Source organism: Xiphophorus couchianus, chromosome 12 (genome assembly GCF_001444195.1).
Source record: "Xiphophorus couchianus chromosome 12, X_couchianus-1.0, whole genome shotgun sequence".
Lineage (NCBI taxonomy): Eukaryota > Metazoa > Chordata > Actinopteri > Cyprinodontiformes > Poeciliidae > Xiphophorus > Xiphophorus couchianus.
In genome coordinates this window covers 32,267,263-32,294,221 of record NC_040239.1, presented here as the reverse complement: position 1 = coordinate 32,294,221, position 26,959 = coordinate 32,267,263, and the positions used below count along the sequence as shown (strand labels likewise).

General features: G+C 37.8%; 1 protein-coding gene across 2 annotated transcripts in view; it reads right to left on the bottom strand.

The window, feature by feature from the left end:
* The window catches only part of whrnb (whirlin b), a 48,787-nt gene extending 24,855 nt beyond the window's left edge, over positions 1 to 23,932 (bottom strand). For both annotated transcript variants that reach the window (XM_028034880.1, XM_028034881.1), the window contains exons 1-3: positions 20,804 to 23,932; positions 4,873 to 5,049; positions 2,749 to 2,874 (exon numbers count right to left, since the gene is read on the bottom strand). In XM_028034880.1, coding sequence (XP_027890681.1) covers positions 2,749 to 2,874; positions 4,873 to 5,049; positions 20,804 to 21,493 — 993 coding nt within the window. In that variant the 5' untranslated portion in view covers positions 21,494 to 23,932. The remainder of the gene's footprint in view (positions 1 to 2,748; positions 2,875 to 4,872; positions 5,050 to 20,803) is intronic.
* Between the last annotated feature and the right edge of the window lie 3,027 nt (positions 23,933 to 26,959).

The window sequence follows — 26,959 nt, the reverse complement described above, 5'->3', positions numbered from 1 at the left end:
AAGAACGAATGACCCTTGAATGTCTGTGAGCCTGGTTCCTGGAAGGAGCACAGTGATGAGGGGGGATGGAGAAGTACCAGTTGTCCCAATTAGTTTGAATTATCCCAGATTTTAACTAGAAAGCTGTTTATTTCTTTTTTCGATGTAGGACACAGTGTGTTATCATGATGAAAGAAATATTGTTTACAGGTAGGAAGGCTGGTTTCTGTTTTTCTTGCCTTAGGCAGGACAGAAAATAGCACAGAGTGAGAGTGGCCTGTTTTTTGAGGCAGAAATTGACCTTAAAGCACATAGAATATCTTAGCCTGGGTTAGCAAGGCTGTCATGGAGGTGAAGTCATCAGCCTCTCTGAGACTACAGCCCAAAGTTAGACCCTTGATTCAAACCTTGTGTCCTTCAAATGCGCGTTCATGTTGGAAGGTTTGAGTGTGCAGTTCGTCCCAATTCTCCGGCTTTGAAAAAAATTGGGTTATCTCAAAATCTCAGTAACAAGATGCACAGAAATTGATATTTATTATGAATTTCTTTTGAAAGTCATTCCAGGGAAAACCATATATAATTATGGAATTAATTTCATAAATTTTTGGAGGGAGTGGAAAAAGGTATTTAGTTCTTATTTTCTTTAGAGATATATTTTTAAAGAAATATTTTCTTCTCATGGTAGAGGGGAATAAAATGAATGCTCCTTGTAAATGTATTATTAATTTTTTTGTCTCTGTAGCCATTCCTAATCAGAGACAGTTCTTCTTGAGTAACAGCTGGGTATATAATTCAGCTTTAATAGGCTGAATCAATGCAGGAGGAATTACCTTTAAAACTGTTAAATTGAATGTTAGTACTTTGAGTGTGTATCCTTTGGCAATCATCATATGATAAGAAGTTGCCATTGGAAATATGGCAGTGTTCACAATGTAAAGTATTGAAATAATTTTGTTTCTCTCTACTGAACATGTGTAAATCAATCAAGCTCTTTATTCAACAAATCATAACAAAACACATTTGGAGAGCCAAACATATCCAGCAGTGACTTTGGCAAAAATACCCGTACAGTACATTTCAAACCAATTTCTTTGTTGTAGTTAAACTTTTTAGCAGCACGAACACTTGATTAGCGACAGGTCCACCATTTTGGATGTCGAAGTTGACATGCAGAGGCGTACTGTCCCATTTCTCTAATTTTCACATGGTTGTAACCTGCACATTTGAACCCTTGTTCACTTTGAGTACACACTTCTTAGGGGGTGCGTAGAGTGCAGTGGCTGCGTAGGGTGCAGTGTGAGCATTGGGACCGGACCAAAATGTTGCAGCAGGTCTGGATTTGAAAACTTCTGCTTTAGCAGATTGAACACTTTAGACATCTGCATCAGACAGCATGGCTATTGAGTAGAAACAGGCATATATACTGTACATAATGTTCAAGCTGTGCCTGTAAAAAGTCTCACACTACTAAGGCAGCCGGCCGTACCAAGGTGGCCTTTTTTTTCCTGCCACCAAAATGTTTGTGCTGCTCCTGCTGCTGTGGGCTGCAGGCTTTCCACTGTTCTATTCACTTCAACAACTGTTCACCTCCACATGGCAAATTCATTCACATACACTAAGTCAATATCCAATCAACATAGACACAATTATTTCTACACTTAAACTGACACAGCAACACATATACACATACATTGACATGTATTTAATTGAAAGTCACACAAACACAAATGATTATCACATCAATGTGGCCTGAGTTTTTTGATCCTGAATGCTGTCTGGATTTCTGACCAGACCAACCCTGAAGGGTGCAGTGTGAGTATTGGGACCAGAAGACAAGCTTCAGATGTTAAAAGCACCATCAGGTCAAATGTAAAAAATCTCTGCAGGTTTACTAGAATCAAGTACTCTTGCAGATATTATCAATGACAGCAGGTAGAGGTAGAAATCTTCTTTCATTAAATCTAGAACACCACAGCAAAAAGGTCGTGGTTCAAACCCATCTGAGTTGGACCCTTGGGATTTGTATTTATTCTATGTGCACGCGTTCTCCAGTTTCTCCATACTGTCCACGACCCTTTGACATTAGATTATTCATCTGTCCTAGAGTGCAAGTGTGTAAATTATTTTTTGTTTGTTTGCCTTGTGGTGAATGCTACCCTGACCTTTCTCCACCTTTCACCCACTGACAGAAACAGACAACTGCCTCCTGCAACTCTGCGTAAATCGGGTAATCCATCTCACTGACTGTTTTGTTTGAAAGCACTGACATATAGCACTAATAAATCCGGCTTTAGCTCATCCCATTTTTGTTCCTGACTGGTACAAAATTATTAATAAGTGTGAAAATAAAGCCAGTTCAATAAAAGAAAAGTAAATGATATATAAGTACAAGCCATTTACCATTACTTAGCCACTCATACAAATAATAACCTTTAAGTTATGCCTGTAAGGTAAATAGCTTGTGCTGGTATCTAGTTCATGAGATTTCCTACACTGCTCTACTTGTTGTCAAGAGAATAAAGTTAAATAAAAGAATGGATTTTTTTCAGATAAAATAATATCTGAAGAAACACATATCTTAAATATCAAGTAAGATATTGATAGTGACGATGATATGATATCTTCATTGGAGACACAGACAAAGTAAGAGCTCCCACATTGCTTAAATTTGCATTCCTTCTAAAGAGCGATTTCAAATTACTTTATTTTCTATAAATTTGATCTCTGAATGTTAAGCAAATATTGAGTTCTAAAATGAGTGAGGCGCACCTTGAGTTCACCAACATGAGCAGCAGATCCAGGGTCCACTCCTGTGATGTAGATCCCCAGTCCGTACTCAGCCCCACCCCTTATCATTAGACCCAGAGAGCGACCGTTGTCCATATTCAGGTTGACCTGTGGTGAAGACATCACATTCAGACTTCTCAGTATTGTCAATGGTTAACAATTTAACTAACAATAACTGTGTAAGTCTGTTTTCAGGTTTTGTCCCATAAATGAGCAGTGGTGGAGAAAGTACCCAAACAATGTACTTAAGTAAAAGTACAAATTAACAGACAAAAACTTTACTCTAGTAAAAGTACCACACACATTTTTGAGTAAAAGTACCTAAGTACTTGCTGAATGATTGTGCTATATAATGGAAAACACATAACAGGACTTTTCTATTTTAAAAGTCCTGGGAACCTTATTGTATTGAATTGCACCAGGAGTCCTTTACAAAATCTAGAGATTTAAAATGTATTTATTTTTAAAATATATATTCATTGCCACCTGCAAGTTAATTGATCAGTAAGATAATAATTCAAAACATTTGGTCAAATCAGCACATAAAAAATCAAGTTTCTTATATGCCCATCTCAATCCCCAGATCAAAGAAGAAAACATGTGGGGTGAAGACAAGATCTCAATCAGAAGAACCCAGGGTCTAGACTCTAGAGGTGTCCAAAGTCAGGGCTCTAGGGCCAGTATCCCGCATGTTTTAGTTCTCTTTCCCTGGTTCAACACTCTGGTTGTCACTACCTCCTCAGCATGTCAGTGTTCTGCAGACGCCTCTAAAGAGTCATCATTATATTCAGGTGTGTTGAGGATTAACATTGGACATCCCTGATTTACAGAAACTCAGCAAACAAAAACAGTAAAAGATCCTTCATTTTGTGTAATCCCACCGTGCGAATTGTTGTAGTAAAGACAACTGCAAAATGGTACAAAGTGTGCAAACAACTGTGAAACCAGTGATTTTGAATTAAAAAATAAGCATTATTTATTCAAAGAGGTCCATGTGATCTTATTCTATTTCAATAAAAGGTCATTTCTTTTAAAGCTTTTTTCCCATTCCATTTTCCATTTACAGTTGCCTAGTACATGTGGGCAGCACTGTAGCTGAGTTCATCTCCTATGCAGATGCGGTAGTTGAAAGATTGTGCTTCTATATATATACCGTACATATATACACTTCTACATATATATTTTGCAAATATTGTCAAAATCTCCAAGGAGCAAAATCTTACATAATGCACACTGTTACTTTATCACCACTGTGTCAAAGAAAATGGTTTCACTTGTGACCTCTGCTTCAAATGACTCATCAAACAGATGAGTCTGTTTATGCCAGCCTCCCATGTTCTTTGGAGCCTGTTTTGTTTTCGTAATGTATCAGTCCACAGGTGATACAGTCACAAATAATTCATACATCTAATGCCACTAATAGAAAAAACAAATCCTAGTTCCCCTGTTGTGCACTCTCTGCCACCCCCTCTGTCATTCTCTCTCTCACTCTCTCTCTCTCTCCTACTTTCTCTCTCGCTTTCTCCTCAGTTTGCCTTCTGGTCTCTCCCCTCACACCCGCAAACCATTAGCTCATCAGCCCAGGTCTTTTGGTCCAGCTTTCACCCTCTCAGCATATAAACCCTTCATAAACCCTTCTCTTGCTCATAGTCCTTCCTGGTTCCTCTTTTTAATCCTGCCTTATCCCGTTACGTCCCTGTAGTTCCTGGTTCCTGTTATTTTTGTTCTGCTGTGGCTTCCTACATTCTTGATGGTGTTTTGGTGTAATTTTTTTGTTTTGTCATTCTTTATTAAATCTTCAAAATCTACTCAATGCTACATTTAGGTCCAACACCAACACACCATGACAAGAGTGGTCATTGGTGTGTTTTTCAGATGAGTCACTTTGTGTAAATCTTCTCTCGAGGTTCAGATCACATTGTGACATTTTGAAGACAGACTCATTCTGCAACAAAGGTCATCCCAATTGTCCTTAGAGAGTAAATGTGTTTGGCTGACTGTTGCCACAGTTGAGGACAACCATTAGCATAAATCAACATAATGAATATTTTAAACTAGATTGTAATTTTTATTTACTAATGAGCAGCACACAATCATTGGTCTTACCGTCCTCTCCTCCACGCCGTGTCCTTGTCTCAGGTCGGCCTCCTGGCTATCAGGTGGTGGAGACACACTCCGGCCCTGAGGGTCCAGCCAGCTGTACACTCGGTTGGTCATGTAGCCTCCTGGGATGCGACCCATTGAGCACACTGACATGGTCAGCTTCTTACATCCCTTCAACACCTGCATCACAAGACATCACTGGGTTTTCAGATACTCCTACCAACACAGCAAGTGGCATTTATGCATTCAATATATTCTTCAAATAAACAAACATCAAACACAAAGTGTTTGTTCATGGATGAAAACTCACACAACAAAATAATGAGTCAGGCTGCTTCTTAAATCCTGGATCACAGTGGTGCAAGGAGAAATCAGAAGTATCTAAATCATTCACTCACACAAGGTTAGTTTGGTTTGAATAGCTTTTTTCTCTTAAAGTGGACATATGCTTTAAAATCCTTCCTTTTCACATGTGAATCATTGACTTATGGCCTATATAAAGTACATATAGTATATAAAGTTGGTCTGAATTCCTTGTTATTGTAACTCTACAGATCTGTCGTTTACTCTGTTCTAAGGTTCATTTCATTTTGCTGTATTTTTTAATGTGAATGAGAGATTTCATGCCCCGCCCCACGTCCTGGTTGGGCCACTCCACTCCTATTGGCCAATTCTGTAGTTTGATAGGAGCAATATAATTATCTACAAATAATTATAGAGAAACGTTTTATTTCAAAGTTAATTAAAGATGTCAACGTAAGACATTACATGTTGGAGCCAGAGTCTGACCCAGAGCAGGAGAATGATGAACCTGCAGAACCACACATTCTAATGAATGCATCACAATGGTGTTATTACTGTATTTACACCCTTTCCATCTGTACCAACGACCTACAATATAGAGAGTAGTTTAACTGTAGTGCCCAAGCATGTCTTGTGTGTCAATATAACCTAGATTTGAACATTTTGATTTGTCTGCTCACAACTTCAGGATAGGTGAACTTGGACTTCAAGTTTGATGTATGGAAAAAAAATGGTGAATTGACAAAATTGAATAGGCGGAAGGCATGACCTAGTTTAGCAGTTACACAGATAATGTGGCAACATCTTATACAAGAAAATGTTAGGGAATAGATAAAAATGAACAGAATGAAAAATATAACCCAAACAAAATATAATGATATCTATGCAGCACTGAGAGAGAATGCATTTACATTTGTTGACACTGAAAGTACACAAAAATATATTCAAGGGCTAAAAAAGAGGATTTTGCATATGTCCCCCTTAAGTAATAAAACTATCACTTAAAAAGTGCATTTTAGATTTACTCAGTTAATATTTATCCAAGATTAATACTTATTTGATTATCTAACATATTTACATGTGACAAAAAAACAAAAACACAAGAACATTTTAGAAAGTAGTTTTTCTCAGCAGAGTTGCTACATATTGTTTTGAATAAATATGATAGTAATGTGTTCTATCAATTGAAGAGGACTGATAAGAAAGCTGCAAGCATACTGAAATCAGAAACTTTACCTATAAATAATGCAGAGCTCAGAATATGAACGCATTTGTGTCTTCAGTGTGACGGTGGAACAAATTTTATCAACAATCATCAAAGAAGAACGAGGGTTAATGCATCTAAAGCAGCGGTGTCCTTGACACCAGTCTTTGGTAGCTGTGGTTGGTATGTTTTCTGCTTCACTACATGAATAAGCAATCAGCTGTGCCATGGGCAGGGACAACTGCTAATTAGGGACAAAAATAAACAATCCCATTCAAACTTATTTTCTATTTATTATTTGGCTCACTTACTTAGTGAGTTCAAAAACAAATGCTATTTATTATACTGAAAGAAGAAAACAGGAAGATATTTGAAAAGCAGAATGTACCAAAATACTCAGATTCATATTGTTTTTTGTCACATCATAATTAATCATTTTTGATTCATTACACTATTTTTGTGATCATTTAGAGCTGAAATAGTAACTGAAAAAAGGCTGGTTGCTGTATTTTCAAAAGGTAAAGTCAACAACAAAATGCCTTCCTGCTGATTTATATTATTTCAGATAAGCAAGACGCATATTAAGTCTCAACATATTTTTCAAGGAGCTGCATTCATGTTTAACAATATCCAATTTAACTGTTTGTCTGCGGCTGTGATAAGTGTGTTTTCTCTTTGAAGTTCTATTCATTTCAACCTATAATGTTTCAACCACTATGCAAATGTTTGTATTCCTACAGTATATGCGGTTTGAGTTATCATTGAACTCAGCAACCTTCAAATCCCACTGGTTTTCTGACCTTCAGCTGGAACACAGTTACGTTGGGAGTGATGTCACCCTCAGGTCTGACTTCCTGTCTAAATGGAGCGCAGCAATAAGCTGTGTTTAGATTATTGTCATCCTTACTATTGGTTAGCCTAGTAACACTAACCTATAGTAAGTTTTATTATGCTAACTGTAGGGGCAGCGGTTAGTGTGTTTTTCTCTTTGAAGCTCTGTTCAAAATTTCAACTTAGAATGTTTCAACCTCTGTAGAACAAACCGAATGCTTCCTCGAGTGGCACAAGAAAGAAGCATAGAAAAGCTTAGGCATAATGCACTGCTGTTGGGGCTCATGGAGAGTAATAAATGTCCACAGTCATTTATTAGAATTTAGCACCAGAAGGGATATTTTCTTATGAAATGTCCTCAATAAAGAGCAACAAACATTTCCACATGCTCCAAAGTTTTTTGTGCATACAATGTTTTGCATATCTCAGTTGTAACGAGTGGCTATTTGAGTTACTGTTGCCGTTCTATCAGCTCAAACCAGCCTGGCCATTCTCCTCTGACCTCTGGGATCAACAAGGCATTTGTGCCCATAGAACTGCCGCTCACTGGATATTTAGAATTTAGAGAAACCAATTAACCTGACAGTCATGTTTTTGGACTGTGGGAGAAAGCCAGAGTAACCGGAGAGAGCCCACTAAGCACAGGGAGAAAATGCTAACTCCATGCAGAAAGACCCCGGTCTGGGAATCGAACCCAGGACCTTCTTGCTGCAAGGCAACATTGCTACCAACTGATTAGCTATTTAAATCAGCTAATCACACAAAACTGTGTTCAGGTGAAAATTTATCAATAATCATAATATACACATTAAGCCTGACAACATAATGTAACGGACGGGATGTTCTGTTTTGGTGTTTTTGCGTACTCTTTTGTGTGGGGAAAAAAAGCTCATTGAGCTGTTGGCTGTCGGTTGCCATGACAATCGGTCCACGTGTAGGGTAATGCTGACACACAGAGCGAGAAAAAGCAGAATAGAAGTCATTTTGTCTAGTTTTGTTCTTCACCTTTTTATCAGTTTTATTGCACCTTTATTGCGGCGCACTGCAGCTGCTGCAATTCCTAAAAGTCAAACAAGCGACAAAAACTGAACTAATCCCCTCTCTTCGTAAAACGTTATGATATTTATAACAGTTATCAAACTACGGCTCCTACAGCATATTTAAAATAAAATGATTGACCAATATAAGAGAAATTTGCTCTTTCTTGCATCTTGACAGAACTAACAGAAACCAAACTGTTTATAGATTTGTAACACGGAGAATTTATGTAGCAAACATCAGTTTTCTCAGCTTTATTTTAAGTGTATTTAATAGATATATCTGATAAAAATGATGGCTGCTAATATTTTTGTCATCACCGACCCGAGCTTATCACATTCACATGGTCAATTAGTGACATCACCTTAACCCCGCCCCCTTTCAACAGGAAGTCACATGTTTTCCTGCTCGCTTGGTGGAACTTTCTTTCTTTTTACTATATGGTTCATGCAGATTTCAACCTGTGTTATTGAAATAGAACAACATGATGGTAAATCCTCTCAACACTGGCCTCTGGTGATAGCAGGGGCTGGCTGGTGATGTGATGCTGTTTGCATACGGTTGTCTCTAAATCAAACATGCATCATCCGACTTGAACCAAACTTGCTATGATTGACCTTTGTTAAATTCCAAAGAGGCCAATAGCAATAAATTGTAATTTAACTCCACTGTGCCCCCTAGGTTATTCCAAAACCTATATTTCCTTAATACATAAACCGTTCTGCACCAGATTTTTTTGTGCATCATCAGATGCTGTTCACGTCAATGTGTATTGCCTAGTGGACGGGTGTGGAAATTGCATCAGAGCATCGATGGTGGTGAGCGGGTGGAGTGGGTGCTGGAGCTCCTGCAGTCGCCATGAGGCTGAGCTGCCTCTAATGCTGCTTTCAGCTTTAATTACATTATTATTATTAGTGTAAAATATACTACATTTTACACTAATAGTACAGTTTGCACTAGTTTTTTGTTAGGTTCTGTTATTAACTTGTAATACATGTGATTCATTAAATCTAAAAATGTACCACTTCATATATCTAAATCTGTAGTCTCTTTTTCAAACTTAACAGTGAAGACTAGAGAGGACACCAGGGAAGCTGTTTGTAAGTGCAAAGGTGAAAATTGCAAAACCACTCAAGCAGAAGTTTGACGTTATAAAGGAGAGAGAATGTGGGAAACCAGGACAAGTAGAAATTCTTACCATCTAACCAGAGAACATGAAGACCTCAATATTAATACTGCAGATGTAAGGCATTTCCATTTATGTTAAAGTCTGTTATCCCATCATTCTGCTACTGTTAGACTTCAGCTGCGTCAAAGAGGATATACTTAAAGTGCATTAGTTTCCATGATCTGCACTCCGAGGCTTTTATCAGCTACAATGTCCCTTCAGTTCAAACAGAGATGGGCAGAAAGGTATTCTCATACTCAGCTCCATCTGCCTGAAACATTTTACCACAGCAGCTGAATTTATCCAGTAACAGAAACAGACAACATATGCATATCCTTTCAGGAATTTTACAAGAATGTCTCTGCTTTGGTTCTGTCTCTTTTCTGCCTCAGTTTCTTTATCTCTTTAAAATAAAATTTCTAGCTTAAGTCGGGTACCTGGTACATGGGGATCTTCGAACTGTAGCAGAGAAAGTTTTTTTTGGATGAACTATCTTCACATATTAGTATAAACTTACTAAGATTATGAAAAATGGCGCCGGCTCAGCTGGCTGCCTGCAGACGCAGCTCCTGTCGTGTGCTGTAACTGCGAAATAATTTCCCTGCTGGGATGAATAAAGTAAAAAAAAATATTATTGTTATTATTACCTTCAATTCATTTGAATAAATTAAATTATTTCATGTAAATTTGTGCTGGGTTTCTTTTTTTTATTCTTTCAAAGCAATATAGAGTAAATCTGATCATTTTCTGTGATGCAAAGCACAAAGGTCATCATTTCCATAACAGAAGACTAACCAGTAAGCTGATGAACAGGAAGGTATTCAGATCATCTATCTTCTACCAGGCAATAGAAAATAACCCAGATAAACTATAGGGAGCTTTGGTAGTCTGCAACTAGAGCTTGTCTAACAAATGACAGAGAGAAAGTGCTGTATGACAAAGGAAGCCTCCGCAGGCAAGTCCATTCACTTTGTTCAGCTCTGGATTCCAACAATAGATTCTAGGAGCTGCTTGTCTATTTTAGGCCTGGTGTTTTTGTGGACCCATCATCTGTAGCTTGAGACAGTCAAAGATCAGTGCTGGAACTGGCAGAGGGAAGGGACACTCTTGTGCGATTTAGGCTATATAAGCTTCCACGCAGTGCTTCAGCTGGGTTGGAGTGGGTGGAAGAAGAGCTCTCTGTGGGACTTGCGCAGCGCAGGATGGGTAGGTGAATAGAAAGTGGTAGGGAGAGAGTTATGTCTATGATAAAAGTGGATGGGTATATTTTTATTCTGGTGGTGAGCTAACATCCAGGACAAAAGGCCAGTGTCAACGTCAGTACTGGTCAGTCATGCTATGCGATAAGATAATAAGATAAGATAAGTTAATAATACTTTACTCACCTAAGGGGGGGAAATTTTGTTTGTGCCAGCATAGCACACAATAAAAATTAAAATAAGTAAATAAAGTAATAAGAATAAACATACAACAATAACAAATAATGAGTAGGGATAGTCCTATGGACACACACATATTGCTCAGTATATGACGAAATATATATTTAACATTTAAAACGCCCAGCTCTAGAGACTACGTATGTATTATAAGTTTGATAGTCTCAGGCAGAAAAGACTTGCTGTAGCATTTTTTATCACATCGGCAGTAATTTTTGATTATGTCTGCTCCTCAGACATAATCTGTAGAGGAGATGAAATGCATCATCCTTGATAGCTCTGATCTTCTCTTCCAGTGGAGCCAACTTGATGTCCACAACTGACTCAGCCTTTCTTATCCGTTTGTTAAGTCTTTATAAGTTTTTAACCTTCATTGCAGCACCCCAGCACACCACTGCATTGAAGATGGAACTAGCCACTGATGATTGGGAGAACATGAACAGCATCCTACTGCAGATGTTAAAAGACCGGAGACAATAAAAAAGTGAGATTGGAAAAAATTTCAGTTTTTCAATTTCTCTTTATTCCTGAAGAGACATCGGAATAAAGAGGAGCATGAAACCAATATTCACAAACACACAGACCATTCAGCAGCGTGACAGTTTTTATCCTCTGTTGTCCAGTTGCATAATAATTCTGCACACAAATAGTTGTCCAGTAATCATGCACACAGATATTGTCCTAAGAAAGCCAAACTCTCACTTTTACTTTCTTAAATATTCAGGTTTGAGAGGTTATTAACATTTTGGAGAGCGTTGGAGTTGCTCAACAATAAAATGAATTCTCAAAACTACAACCCATACATTAAAACGTGCACACAGTGTACGTTTTAATGTATATTTTTTGACAAAATCTAGATACGATAAAAAGTTGCAATCTTGAAAATACGACAATGTTCACAGAGCAAAAAAAAAAAAAAAGAAATCTTTTCAAATGAAAAGTATTGAAATAATTTTTGTTTTACTCCATTGTACATTTGTGAAAACCAGGCCTAAATGATGCAGCACACCAACCTGGATCCAGGTCTGGATTTGAAGACTCCTGCTCTAGCGGATTGAACATTTTAGACATTTACTGTTGCACAGAAATTTCTCCACTGTGGAACAATGAAGGATATTTCTATTGTATTCTACTTGCAGTGTTGTTTTAGTTGCATAAAGAGATGGAAGAGTGACCTGAGACTGATCAGTCCCTGTGATCAGTCCCTATTTCTGACCATCAATCCAAATTAAATATGTAACACCATCCCCTCTAATAAATGCAGAGTATATTAAAACTATTTTATAACACTGAATATCCCTCTTACAATTCAAAGCAAAATGCTGAAATATCTACATCAACCCTGTTTTCTGATAAAACCCTAAAAGTTCCATAGATCAGTATTACGGTACTTTGTCCTGATGGTGTGTCTGTTGTTTAAGGGTTCATTGAGTTAAATTGACTGTCAGCTCAAATGTCCACTGCCAGCTGCTTTCTTTTCCATGACCATTTTTCACACTTACTTAGGCAGATCCTTTTTTTAACCATAATTTTCTGTTTTTATCTGTAGGAAATAAGCCAAACTGCATAATCAACATTTTCTCAATGAGTGTGCAAAAGTTCCAGTATTTGTATTAAAATTTCAATGGTAAAATAAACGTACAAAATCAAGAAATAAATTTGATGATTTTTGACTTTGCCTTCACTTCTTTTTTTAAAGAATTTTTTATGCTCTAGCAGCCTCCATTAAACAGTAAAGAAGGAGGAGAGTGAAGGGAAAGATACACAGCCAACGGTCTGAGAAAGGAATTGAACTCTAAACATTGTTTTGAGAACAACTGCATCAAGGACAACAGGCTCTGCCCACAGTGAGCCCCACAACTGACCCCCAGGACCTTTCTGCTTTATTCTACTTACTGCAGCAGTTCAGTGTAGAAGTCAGTTAGTGTTCATATGTTTAACTGATGCTTAGGAGGCATTTTAAAAACAAGATGGAAAAAATGTCATTGATATTAATGGAAATGATTACTGATTAATATTTAATAAGTGTTTTGGACAATTTTGCAGAGCTTAATGAAACGGAGTGTCATGAGCATTTTTAATGCACATTGATGCTGTTTTTAAAAATCACCTTCACACTTAAACCATTCAAGTCAGAAGTGTCACCACCAGCACTCCCAGTATAAAACTGCTGAACAGACAGAATATAGATTTCCACCAGGTTAAACATAAATAGCTGTGACCAGTTTCCTGCTGAACATATCACAGTAATATGATTTCCAGCCTCAGGGACTTTCCAGACTGACAACTAGACTTTAACCTTTGTGCTCTAAACATGTAGTGAGTCCCTGAAGAGACATCAGAATAAGGAGGAGCATGAAACCAAACTCCATGAACACACAGACCATGCAGCAGCGTGACAGCTTTTCTCCTCTGTGGTCCAGAGAACTCATCAGGGAGCAGATTCCCATTGGCCCCTCCCACATACTTATGCTTGTTATCTGAAATATGTGCTTTATAAAATGTTGGGCTATGTTCAAGGACACTTGACAACAACATCTTATAGCAGCGGAGTTTGATAGGGAACGCAGCCAAAGAAACAGGCACTCAGCAAGGTTTGTTCATAATATTAAACAGATAAATCACAACTGATTTATCAAACTGACAGCAAAGGATAACTTCTCCCACTCAAATACTTAATGATATAATACCCTCCTATATCCGTTGTGGAATAATCGTCCGAAACGTTTTTTGGTTTTTTCTTGGACTTGTTGAGAGCTTGAACAAGTGCCATTTGGCTTTTAATGTACAATCTTTTATTCTCTAAACAAATACACACACACGCCGCCCCACACCCCACACACACTCACGTGCACACCTCTGCACACACGCACTGAAATGTAGATGTCATTGTTTATAAATAGTCATGGCTTCATTCTGCTCAGAAAAGTTCAAAATTAAGCATTTCTACTAATTAAAATCAAAATGCAAAATAAGACCAAAGAAGCTATTTTAATTAACTAAACACATCATGCCCTGGTTTAAAGAAGTTCAATAACAGATGAGAAACAGAGTCATAGACATTTATCAGCCTGAAAAGTGTTATAAAACCATTTCTAAGGCTTTGGGAACCGCAGTAAAAAGCCTTGCAGTTTTATTTTTTGTTGCCTAGGAAATTTTTTGACACTAGAAAACATCCTTAATATTGTAAATAACAATGAAAGTCATTTCAAGCTAAAATCCCATTTCTCTTCCTGTCTTTAAATTTTATAAAACCTTTCCATGTTTCCAATCTGAAAGATAGCATCCTGCCTCTCATCAAACCTGCAATGATTAATTTAATGAGGACCAAATCCAAGAAACATCAACATAATTGCCTCTATGCAAGGCAATGTGATGACTAACTCAGGATTAGTGTGGTGTGACAACAATCATTAAGCATGGCTGTTAAATTGCTCATATCAGTGCTGGCTGACAAGCCTTCATTCAGCCTCAACAGCCGGAAAGAGTTTTTAAAGGGATCCCCGATTAGTTGAACATATTGGCCTAAAAATGTTGTAATTTTCCTATTGATTAAAAAATTGCTGTTTGTGATACGTCAAAACTAATAATTACTTAAAAAAAATTATATATTTTGTAACAATCCCCCCCGCCCCCGAAGATCATAATTTTTTCACCTGCGCAATGCATGCTGGGTTAATGACGTAGTGTAATTTACTGAGTAAACACAGGAAGGCTAACTTTACACGAGTTGTGTTGTTTATCATATTGGGCTTGACTAGTGTAATTTTAGACAATGCCACACTGAGTTGCTGTTGGCTGTAATTTAAATATATATATATAGACAGTGGGGTGAGTCTGCATCGCTTTCTACATGAACAAAAAAAGAAGTTGCAGTGGAAAAGAGCCAAACACAACTTCCAAAGGACCTACATTTGTGCTCTCAACATTTCTCTCCAGAAGAGAGAAGCAAAACTATGAAGGCTCTAAAAGGTGGTCGTTCCGTATGCAAGCTAAAAACAAATGCTGTGTCAGCAGTTTTTATCCATAAAGTGCCTACGCCCAGCCAGTGCCTACCCAGCAAAAGACACTGGAAGAAACATCATATATTATAGACGGTGCTGGAAGCTTTTTGGAATGACAATGGAGCTATTGCTACTGCCACCGGTACAGAAAGTGAAACCACAGACCCGACACCGGACCAAAGACCAGACCCAAAAAGGCTGTTGCGAGAGCGGACACAGAGCTATTTACAGAATTACTTACCAGCTCAATGTCGTTCAGGTAAATGTCATTCATTGTTTCACTATGTAGCTGAAAATGGCAGCAGCAGCCCAAACACCAGCTTCTTCAGCCAATTCTTTCTTCTTGCTCTGTTTGGTTCTCCTTCATTACCTTCATTACATTCATTACCTCTTGTGATTTTTACCGTCAAGTTAAATAAGCAAATCCAACACTTCTGAATGTATTAATCATCTCCACCCAACTGACACGCACCTTGCAGATTTATATGTAGATTTATTGTTTAATGCATGAACGCTTTTCATGTATTTGAAAACAGATTAGTTGCACTAGAACATAGTTTGTTTATTTATTCATTCATTGTTAACGTAAATTTTTTTTAAATAAAATCATTACTTGAGAAACTAGTTAATTAAAGTTCAAATGAACTTAATGTATATGTAATTGATATGTCTCCTATCTATTTGTTGTCAACCTACTCATGGACAATGCATGTTGCCTGTTCATATGCTGCCGATGAAATTCATGTAAAAAAAAAAAAGAAAGGAAAAAAAATTATGAGTTGTTCCTGCATCTCTGTGGAGGAAGAAAGACTTTTTCAAGTTTGGGCAAAACCTGAGGTGGCTTAAGAGAGCAAAAAACTTGACTTGTACAACAAGTAAAGTTGTACAAGTAAAGTATAACTTTACAAGTAAAAAAGTTAACTTTTTTACTTTATAAAAGTAAAGAAGTTTTAAAAAGTTATGCATTTCATTTCAGAGAAAAGCAGAGGAAAAAGAAGCCAAATGTAACTAAACCACTATCTCTTCTCTGCACATGTCCATACCATCTCAGCCTCAAACATTTAACTTTGTCTTCAATCTGTTCAACCTGAGCTGCGCTTCTGACTGGCTCATTTCCACCCTCATCAGTTTTGGTCCCTTTCTATAACTGTAGTTTTAAGACTTTATGTTCTATATATTTTAACTTTGCAACAATTTTCTAAACCAGGGTGTTTTTAAATGGGTGACATTCCTGTTTTTAAGATTTTTTATTTTATAACTTTAAGAGATAGAAACTAGTTATTTCTTGACGCAAAATGACACAAAAACAATCAGAGTGAGAAAGCAACATTTAAATTATAAGAATAAGTGCAGTACCAAATGTATACAATATTTTGCAAAAGTTTCCAGAGTTAATTTTTGGACATGTTACTAGTAAGCAGAAATATGTTAGAACTCACCATTGGTCAGCAGTGTTTCAAGATTTTAATTTTATATTTAATTAGCTTCTGCAGCGTATGAACAATATCTAAAAACAATATCTAACACAGGACATCAGAGGATATTGTATGCTTTGAGGGATACACCATTCTCTAATTGATCATTTTCTTCATGCTGTTTTTAGCAGATAGGTCAGTGTAGATACAATATTAAATTCTGTTTGTGAAATTGCTACTGTGCCCCTGGTATTTTTGAAGATGTTGTTTATTGATTATTACGAGTTGATAGTTTTAGTTTAGATTACTTTTTCTGCCCTTATGGTTCATATGTCAGAGTTCAGCTTCAGAAACAAAATGAAAAGAAAAGCAATTTCTCAAAAATGGCCAAACAATGAACTGAAGAAGAGTAGAAAGGTAGTCCATAAACAGACATAACCCTAAGGCCGGGACTTTAATGAAATAATGTTGATTAATTAATTACTTAGATTTTAATGCATTAAAAGTTGTAAAACAATTAATTAATTTTTTTTTTATTTTATGTACAAAGGTTCCAGATGGAACATGGTATTTGTGGAACACCAGTTCAATTGGTGACATTCTGACTCACAAGCTACATCCGAAATTAACACCGAGGGTTAATTTCTACTTCAAAAAATGATCTAATAATAGATCTTTCTGAGCTGGAAAGGTCTATTATTAGAAATTGAAAATGCTGCTTATTTAGTCTATATAGTCTTCAATTACAATGCAATTAATTAAATAAAATGCAATGAATAAATCTTAATTAATTGTGGAGTACCTGGCAGACTCCACAATTAACTTGATAATTTATTTATTTTTTGATAAGCCCCAAAAGTAATAAAAACGTCTCCTGAAACTTTGCATAGTATATGTAGAACTTGTACATTTCCCCCTGGATTCCTGTTTTTGTTTTGCTGTGATTTTTGTACGTTTTCTTCTTTATTTTCTATGAAACATTCTTCATCTACTTGCTGCATCTGCCCTTCTGCTTTTATGTCCAACTCAACCACTATATAACAAGATACTATCTTTTGTTTTCCACCTCATGATTATGTACTAAATTGTGTTGGTTCATCACATACATTGTTAATGAAATATGTTGGACTTTTAGGTTATAATCCAAAATACAATTACCGTACAAGCCAGTCTTAATGCCAGTATTTACGTATGTTAGGCTTGCTAGTTTTCTATATATGTTTGCAGATAGCAAACTGAGATCACTGCCTGCCTCCACTACTTGAAACAAACATAGAGAATGTCCTATTTGCCCAATGGGGTGTAGAAAATAAGCTGCAACACATCTTCTGTACTGTCAGATAAAAGAAGCCACTCAGGCTGTTCCCATCATGCTGGGTTGATTGCAGGTAAAAAAAAAGAAGCTCTTATTTCCTCTTAAATAAGCTTTCGCCCGAGGCCTGAACTGTGCAGCCTGTAGAAAAAGTGTGTTTGTGCAGAGATCTCTACAAACTGATTGTGTTTAAGTGAGAAAAGCTTGCAAGGTCACAAAAATATTTCCACAGACAGGTGCTTCAAAGACACAGAAAAACACATTAATGTCTGGGACAACAGAGCTGGGATTCAACATGGCTATTTATAACCAACCAGACGACAGTTTAGAAACATATTTATTTTGCTTCTTGAGACCTTTGACTGAGCCTTTTGTGAAGTCTCTTCCAACAAGCTTGGTCCTCCATCACCCTAAACCACACAGATGTGAATATTTATTAAGCTTTTTGAATCAGATGTTTTTTCCTTCATCTGTACTTTGTGGTTTTTGTGCAACAGACAGATCAAGACATTAAGCCGGGCATTTGTACCATTTAGTTTGCACAGTCACACAATTAGGAAAGCATATTTGTATTTTGTGACAACTTTCTTCATAAAATTTAGATTAAAAATTTACACAAGCAACATCACAGATGAGCTCTTTATTCCACTGTAAATATGAACATGTAGGGTCAGAGAAAGGGAGCCTAAGAACCTGTATGGCTGTGTAAGGAGTGAATGGCAGGAAAAGTAGGAGGCATTCCAACGTGTTGATTCTTGGACACTTCTGTTAAGGTCAAAGGTGGGGTGTAACAAAGTTCAAGTATTCCCTTACTGTATTTAATTACAATTAAATTGTTCTAACCTCGCATGAACTGACAAATAACATTGATAACTGCGGTCGGGGGCACATGGAGCGCAGCGTCACCTGCCAATGTCCCAGGTAATGTTAAACTGAACTAATGATCTCTATCTCATATTAACATTTACAGTTATATTCAATAAATTAATATATGGGTTCCGATGAGGCTCATTTGTCAGTTTTTGAAAACAACTTAATCAGGTATTAAATATATCTTTCATTGGACCCACATTTCTGCATTAAGGTTTTCTTTATTGGTCTGGAATATAATCAGAAATGTCATGTTTTTCATTAGCTGTAAGCAACAAATCATCCTCATTAACAAATAAAAGCTTGAAAACAGTTTGTGGGGAATTAATCTGTGTGATGTGTTTAACTTGTGAGCTGAGTTACTGAAATTCATGAACTTTTCATAAGTATTCTAAGTTATTGAAAATGAGTGTTAAGGACTGCGAGAGCGATGCAGGTCATCCCTGAAAATCTGATGCACAGAATCACAAATCTAAATCTAAACTGTCACAGAAAGTAAATGCAATAAAAACATGCTTTATCTGCAGCATTGTTCATTAACATGGCACATTGCTGATGTATTAAATTAAATATGATAGGTAGACATTTAATGATATTGTATTAGCCATTAGGTTATATATTCAGCAAGTGCATTTACTTTTAATACTTTAAGTATTTCTAAAAGCCAGTACTCTCTACTTTTACTTAAGTACATTGTTTGAGTACTTTCTCCACAACTGGCACAGGAAAACACAAACAAATTTGAACTGAGAATCCCCAGCCCACCCATTCTGTTACTGCATGAAAAAAGTAGTGCATCTTGTTTAAATTAGTTGAACAAGTGATCCAGGAAATCTCTAATTAGATTTAGAATACAAGACTTTCCTTGCAATAACCACGTACACTGTAAAACATTTGAAGGTGGCTTAACTTGAAAATGAAAGTCCACCTGCTGCAATTTAAGTCAATAAGAAGATTTTTTGGTTTAAACTCAGAAATTAAAGTTCATGAAGTTAATTTTACAAGAGACAAGCTATCTAAACATTGTTTTATTTTTTAAGTTTCTTAATCTTGAATGGTGAGTTTTAACTTAATGCTGCAATCTAAAGCAAATAATTATTTCACAATATGCAGGGACAAAAAACTTCCCTAATCTAGCTAGCGAGCCACATTTCTCTGTTATTTTCACTCACAATATCAAGTTAAAATAACTACTTATTTTACTTTAGAATAATTTTAATACTTCTGATCTGATATTGAATTGTATTAAATATCACAATGAATTCTGCTCAAAACATGTAGTGTGAACAGAACATCATCCTCAAGCTTTGCAACCTGTCAGTTGTATTTAAATAAGCATTTGCCTTAACACACTTCCATCTCACTCACGGAGCAACACGGGATATAAAAACATGCTGCTAAACACACTGGGAAATAGTTTCCTCTCCCGTTTTTTCTCTTCTTTCATTTTTTAAGTGCTAATCTAAAAACTCTAGTTTATGCAACTCTTGGAGGTTTGACAAAATACATAAAAAGTAAGTTTATCTTTCACAAACGCACACATTTATGTTCAAAATTTAAAACTCTCTAAATGTATTAAATTTATTTGACTTAAAGAGTAGAAGATAGAGTGACGCAACTAAATACAGCTCAAATGTTTTACAGTGAATATTTAATATCAGCCAGATGCTTTTTAACACACGAAGCAGCAACTGAAAATAAAGACTGATTCTCCTGATATTCAAAACCAATTTGTAGTGAATAGTTTGAAACTTTGGAGCTTATCACCTTTTCCACCAAACCTCTTAGACTATCAAAGGATTAGGGTTACCATAATTATTAGCATACAAAGAAAGACAGAGGTGTTGTCAGATTTTGCATTAAAATAAATCAAAAATTAATATATTAAAGCATGACTACCTTGTATGCCATAAAACATTGTCCCAGTCAGTTTTGAAATTGGTTTAGCCATTTTTTGATAGTTATTTAAGTGGATAAAATATTTTTCATGACTCATCAAGAAAGAGTTTACAGAATCTAACCCCATGTATTAAAATAATCAGCAGCATTACTGCAAAGTTAGTTGTTGTTTTCTGTTTTTAAAATGGAAGCAGAAGGAGCCTTTACTGAAGTGGCAGAGCAGGAAGACAGAGTGAAGCTCAACGGTGCTGAAGAACTTAGAAAAAGGGATGAGGCAGCTTCCTTCTGGCTCCCTGGCTACAGAGGAGAGAGACTGTCCCACACTGCTGCTGTTTTAGGTCAGGACAACATGGTTCACTGCTTCCGCCTCATCCAGCAGTCTACAAAAACAGCCATCTACTCAAACCGTGCTGCACAAATCAACATATTCCCACATGTGTGAATCCCTACTTACCTTCACCGCCTCTGTGTGAGAGACAGAGTCAAACACCGAGTCGTTCGCTGCTACTATCTGGTCCCCGATCCTCAGTCCTTCCCTCTCGGCCGATGAGCCCGGCTCCACCAGCGACACGTAGATCCCCACGCCGTGCTCTGACCCCCCGCGGATGCTAAAACCTAGACCTTCTTGGCTCCTGGAGCGCGTCAGGGTAACTTGACGCACTTCTCCGAAGAGGCCCTCGCTGAAGAGCGGGGCCGTGGAAACAGTCGGTTCCGGACAAGTCGTCGTGAGAGGCTGCTCGCAGACTGAGCTGATATACGACTGCAGAGTGGAATCGCCCTCATCTCCGAAGCTTTCCGCGCTGCCGTTGCTGGGCAGCAGGTCTGTTTTCAGGTAGAGCCCCTCGGAGGTGTACTGGTCAAAGAGGAGCTGGTCGGACCTGGGGATGACGAGACGCAGCATGGGCAACAGCTGTCGCTTCGCGGGCGTGTTGAGAATCACTTTGAGAGTCTGGACCAGGTCGTAAACGTTGCGTTTGGCGTGGTAAACATTTAGACAGTGGATAAATTGCTCTCTCTCCAGGTCACTTAGCAGCACATTGAGTGTGTTATGGAGCCTTCGGACATTTGTCGAGAGCGCACGGCTCCCTACGCCGGCCGAGTTCACCGATGTGTTGGGCGAAGCGCGCTCCAGATCAGCGCTCATCCTACCGCATAACGGAGAAACAGCGTGCCATGCAGACCTGTGGACGGATCGGGCATTTGGTCCAGCGCCGGTCACTTCACATCGCCCACCAACAAATTTAAACAGCTCCCCGAGCTTCAGGCATCAACAGGTGACCGGTAATATAAGTGCGTAATGGCGCTGGAGTGCGCCCAGATTGTCACGGAAAGAAACACATTTTCCCATCTGAGGTCTACGTTTCTCCAGCTCCGAAATCAGAGGGCAACGTGCTGCTCCGTCCTCTCTTTATTGCAGGCTCAACACGAGCTGCACCGGGGTTCTGAACGGGACGCACCGCTGCGACTCTGATTGTCCGGTGAGATGGAATATATCAAACGCAACAAAAACTGTTTTCATTCATGTGAATCTTCAATAAGCCTATTTGAAAAACCGCATAACCATATTCTAACTATGAATATCTCTACGAAAAGAGAATCTGCTCCTTTCTGCGACGAAGCTCTCTGTGAGCGCAGCTGGAAGAGAGCGCGGAACGGGTCGCGCTCTGGAGTCTTTGTAGGAAATGACGCAAGTTTGTATGACCATGGCAGTGCGTGTTGCTTGGAAACTACCATACGCCACTCACCACTCTTTAAATGAAGACTGAAGCTAATGTGACACAGCTGATTGAAAGTACAGCAACAATATGAGCGTTAAAAACAGACCAGAATAACCAGAATAAGTGATGATGATGATGATGATGATGATGATGATGATGATGATGATGATGATGATGATGATATTGTTATACTATTATATAATACAATTTTATCATGGCATTCATGTCATTCATTTTACATATCTCCCCAAATATAATAAAGTCCAATCAGAGTCACTTGATCATACTGCATGATGCTTATTGAGTAAATGCAACACATCCATGAGGAAGTGAGAGTGGAAAAAAACGATTCCCTTGCAGCAGAACCTGGCTCAGTGGAAGTTGTCAAGGTTCAGATCTGGACACAGTGCAGAGTCAGCTCTTTTAAAATTTCACTATGAAATCAGCCGGGCACCTGATGCTACATGTCCATGTACTGGTACTGCTGGATCCCACAGAGAGACCACAGAAAATTGGATCCTTGGAAAATTCAGTCAGCATGTCACAGAATTTTCCATTCTTTTGATTTGTCCTGTTTTATATCTACATTCTGGCTTCAGGATCTGTCAAAGTGAAACACAATCTGTTTTTTCACTGCTATGCTGATAATGTACAAATCTTTTCTACCATTTTAACCCAGTGAAATCGCTAAGTCTCTGTTAAGCTAATGAGATGAGATGACTGTTATAGCTTCATCTTACAGATCAAATGTAACGTGTAGACTAAAAAAAGTCTGCGAAAAACAGTAAAAAAAGGTAAAACATCCAATTCAAGGGAATACTTTTTATGAGCACCTGTAAAGCAGCAGATTCCACAGTCACTTAACTGGCCACTGTAATATGATTTATGAGTGCTACTAAAAACAAGTTTATGTCATGGACCTTTTACTGGATTATAGTCTGCTCATTCTCCTGCAACTCTATGTCCAACTGACCATGTAAAAAACGCTGAGCAACTGTGGATAACGCGACTGTCTCACTAGAGTAGTGTTTCTGACTCCTGGTCCCCAGGATCCATTGCCCAGCATGTTCTAGGTGTTTCCCTTCTTCCAGACACCTGACTTGAATAAGTGGGTGATTAACAGACTTCAGGTGTGCGGAGGAGGTCATGCAGTCATTTGAATCAGGTGTACTGGAACAGAGACACATCTAAGACATGCAGAACTGATGTGTAGGTTCATTAGTTGAATTCAGGTAAAAGTGGAACCTCTTCATCTTTCAGCTTCCCTCCCTGCCTCATTTGCACACATGTTGTCTTCTTCTGACTTTCAGTTCAGTTCACATCATCCTCACCAGGCTGCTCCCCACAGATACATAAGGATGCCATCACAATGCCATATGAAAACAAGATAGTCAATGGAGACTCCTTCCTGACTTCTTATCAGCCTGTCGTGATTCTAACCAGAGACTAAGAGCTGATGCCAGACGCATTCCCCATCACCTCCCTGAAGACATCTGTCACTCTGATCACACACTTCACACACCTCACCACTATGTATCTCCCTGGTTGTACATGTCCTGCCCGCCCTCACATATTTCTTTCCCACACATAACTTCCTCACACTTCAACATTCATCTCTTTTCATCCGATCTTCTGCTGCCTCTAGAGTCATACAGACACAAAGCAGCTTCTTCTAACCTTTTCCATCAACATTGTCAAGGCAACCACCACTTCAGCAGAAAGCCATGCTCCTGCTCATTATCTAGTAAGTGTTTACCCTCTAAAATCTCATATGGTTTTTAACAAACTGGCCATCACTCTCCACTCTTTCCAACCTCTTCATGGTATGTCTTATCAATGTCACTCCTCTGTATTTATTCTTAACTCTTCACATCACCCTGTGAAATAAATGTGAACTACTCAACAACATCTGAGTGGGATGGGACTATGGCTGCTCCATCTGGATTCAGGTGACAGTGGGTGTCTGTCTGTCATCTTTTAGCTGATCAAGCTGCATTATAGCAGTTATCATCTCCCTGTCAAACCCAACCCTGAGGCTATTTTTAAGCATCTATTATTAGAATACCAGAGTTTGTCTTCCTCCTCTCAACAGTTAAGAGCCTCCTCTGTCTGTCCCATTCACAGAAGGAGACTGCGAGGAGAGATACTTGTCACTTGCCAGGAATCTGACTCCTCACAATGGCAGCACAGCTGGGCCTTTTAGGAGCTTTTTATGTCAGGACTTTTGAAAACAAAAATTACCATAAATTACAGCATTTCAAATCATCATGCAGTTTTCTTATTGCTTCAACAGATTTAGTTTACTAAATGTTTCTATTGCATTTTGCTTATTTCATTATGTGCTAATTTCTAAACCTTTGTAATGTGATTAGCCATTTTCTCACTATTTGTTATGTTTTTGCATGTCATTGGCAGAGGATTTGATGTTGACTTTGACTGGCCCTCTAATTTTTCTAAGTTATCTCTAAAGAAGTTGGCAAACTCTTTGCAAGCCCTGGTAGAGTGGAGTTCAGATGCTATAGTCATAGAAGCGTTAAGGCATTGCAGCAGTTGCAGCTATCCAGTCTGTGTATGCCTCCTTAATGGGGACATGGTACTCCATGCTGCATACAGATGCATATGGCACAGGTTTGGCTCATTATTTTTGCAACTCAGTCTTGACAGGGTTTCCTTCCTCTCTACACCAAATAATTAATCTTAGTCTGGTTTAGTGTAGTCTGGTTTATCTGTTTTCTCACTGTCCTCTGGTCAAATCTTCTATCATCACATTTTACTGTGGCTCTGGCATTTTCTTGTACCAAATACACTGTTTGGTATTGTGGCACAAAATATTCAGTTTGATATCAGATTATAACATATGTTTGCAGACCTGGATGCTTTCTTTGGAAGAAGAGGCTTAAATTTTCAACACATCTTATTCCATATATATTAAGAATACAGGGGGTTGTTATTGCATGTAGAACAGAATCAGTATCTACAGTTTTAGTGGTGCTTTCCTTTGTTTTAGTGGAAAAGTACAGTTTTTTATATCACTGATGCTATAAAGTAAATTTTTACTGATGACTGTTTCTTAACAGTGCCATAATATGATTCTCTGAAGTATCCTATCTCCTTAATGTTGTGTTTGTGCAATTAGATTCTCTTCATTCTTCATAACCTCTGTGGAATCTATGACTTTAGCCAAAGGGTACAAAAGAGCTATTGCTAAGAAAAAAAGTGGGAATCATACTAGTCATACTGGTCAGAACTGATTTGCTTGAGGAGTTCAGTCCTCAAGAAAATTTTAAACTTGTCACAACATTGAAAAGATACGCCTTGAAGTTCTCAGCAGACTGGCTCAGGTAACTTGCTGATGGGGATTGCGACTGCTATTCTGGAGGAGATACTCGCCTCTATTCTAAACTCATTTAGTTTTCTTTTTCTGTACTGTGGAGAAACAAAGCCTCTTATGGAGCACAGAGGTTGTACATATACAGTTTGTACTAGGCACTACATGTATGATGTATGTGATGTGATTTGCACTGGAAACTCTGAATAAAAAGTAAAAAAACAAAAAGATACAGAAAACCAGGAACAGAACAGAATTAGCTGTAGTTGGAGACAAAGCTGAGCTCTAAATGCTGTAATAATGTGAGAACAGATGTAGAGTTAGTGGGGAGTCATGGCCTGAATCCAACATATTTATTTATAGTTAAGAATCATGATTCATACTGAACAGCTGGTTTTAGTGAGTCCGATTTTGAGCATGCTGGTTGAGAGCATAAAACAACCTGTGCTGAACTGGTACATGACTAGAGAAACAAAGTCCTGTTTCCCAACTTCAGTAATCAAGTTAACCTAATGATCAGTGGCAAATTGTCAGCTTATTTAAGCCTTACTTGACTGAAGAATCAAATATTACAAACAAAGACGGTGATGTTTGGAACATCAATTACAAGAATCTGGGATTGTTTGAGTTTGGTTTTGGGTTTTGTCATTTTTTGTGTTCCTTAGTTTTTTATTTGTTTTTTTCTTTTAGTAGTTCTGCCTCATTCCATTTCTAGATTAGTTCTTTCTTCGTAAGTCTAGTTTATTTCTTGCTTCTAGTTATTCTTTGCCTCTATAGTTTATTTATATTTCTTTAGTTTAGTTCTTCTTTATATTAGATTAATTTTCTAGTACCCTGTGTATTCTCCCTCTCCTCAGTCTACCTCCTGCTCCCTTCATCCACACCTGCAACCCGTTAGCTCATCAGACCAGGTCTTTTGTTCTACATTCTACCTCCCAGTATTTAAGCCTGTCTTTTTCACTCACTACTCTCCAAATCCTCATGTCTGCTCTTGTCACTTCTCTGTTGCAACCCTGGTTTCCCTGTGCTCTTCTCTTGTCTACTTCTGGATTTCTTTGTATTTAATATTTTGTCTTTTGCCCAGAATACTATGGTTTTTTTGTATTTCATTTTCATTAAATATTTTTTATCATTACTCTTTGCCAGTGATGGCAAGATGAAGCTTCATGAAGCATTGAAGCATTCCATCCAACTGTTCGACTCATGAGCCGACGTACCGAGGAGATTCATTTGCTGCACTGCGACATCAAGTGAACAATAAATGTAAAATAGGCAACGTGAAAACAACATGATATGTGAAACCTTAAACTGAATAAACAAGTAAATGATGTTTGTGATACTAATACATAAATTCTAAATATAGTCTTAATTGGTTTATATAAAACAATGCAGGAGAGGATTGTAACGTGAGTGGGCTTGTTGATGCCAAGTTTGTCACAAACCTTGTGAGCGTATTTATTTATGTATACCTTAAAAATAAAAACCTTTACTGTGCTCGAGCTCACAGGGCACAGAGGCTCTTCATATGCGCTTCACATTTGAAATAAGAAATAAGAAGAAATTA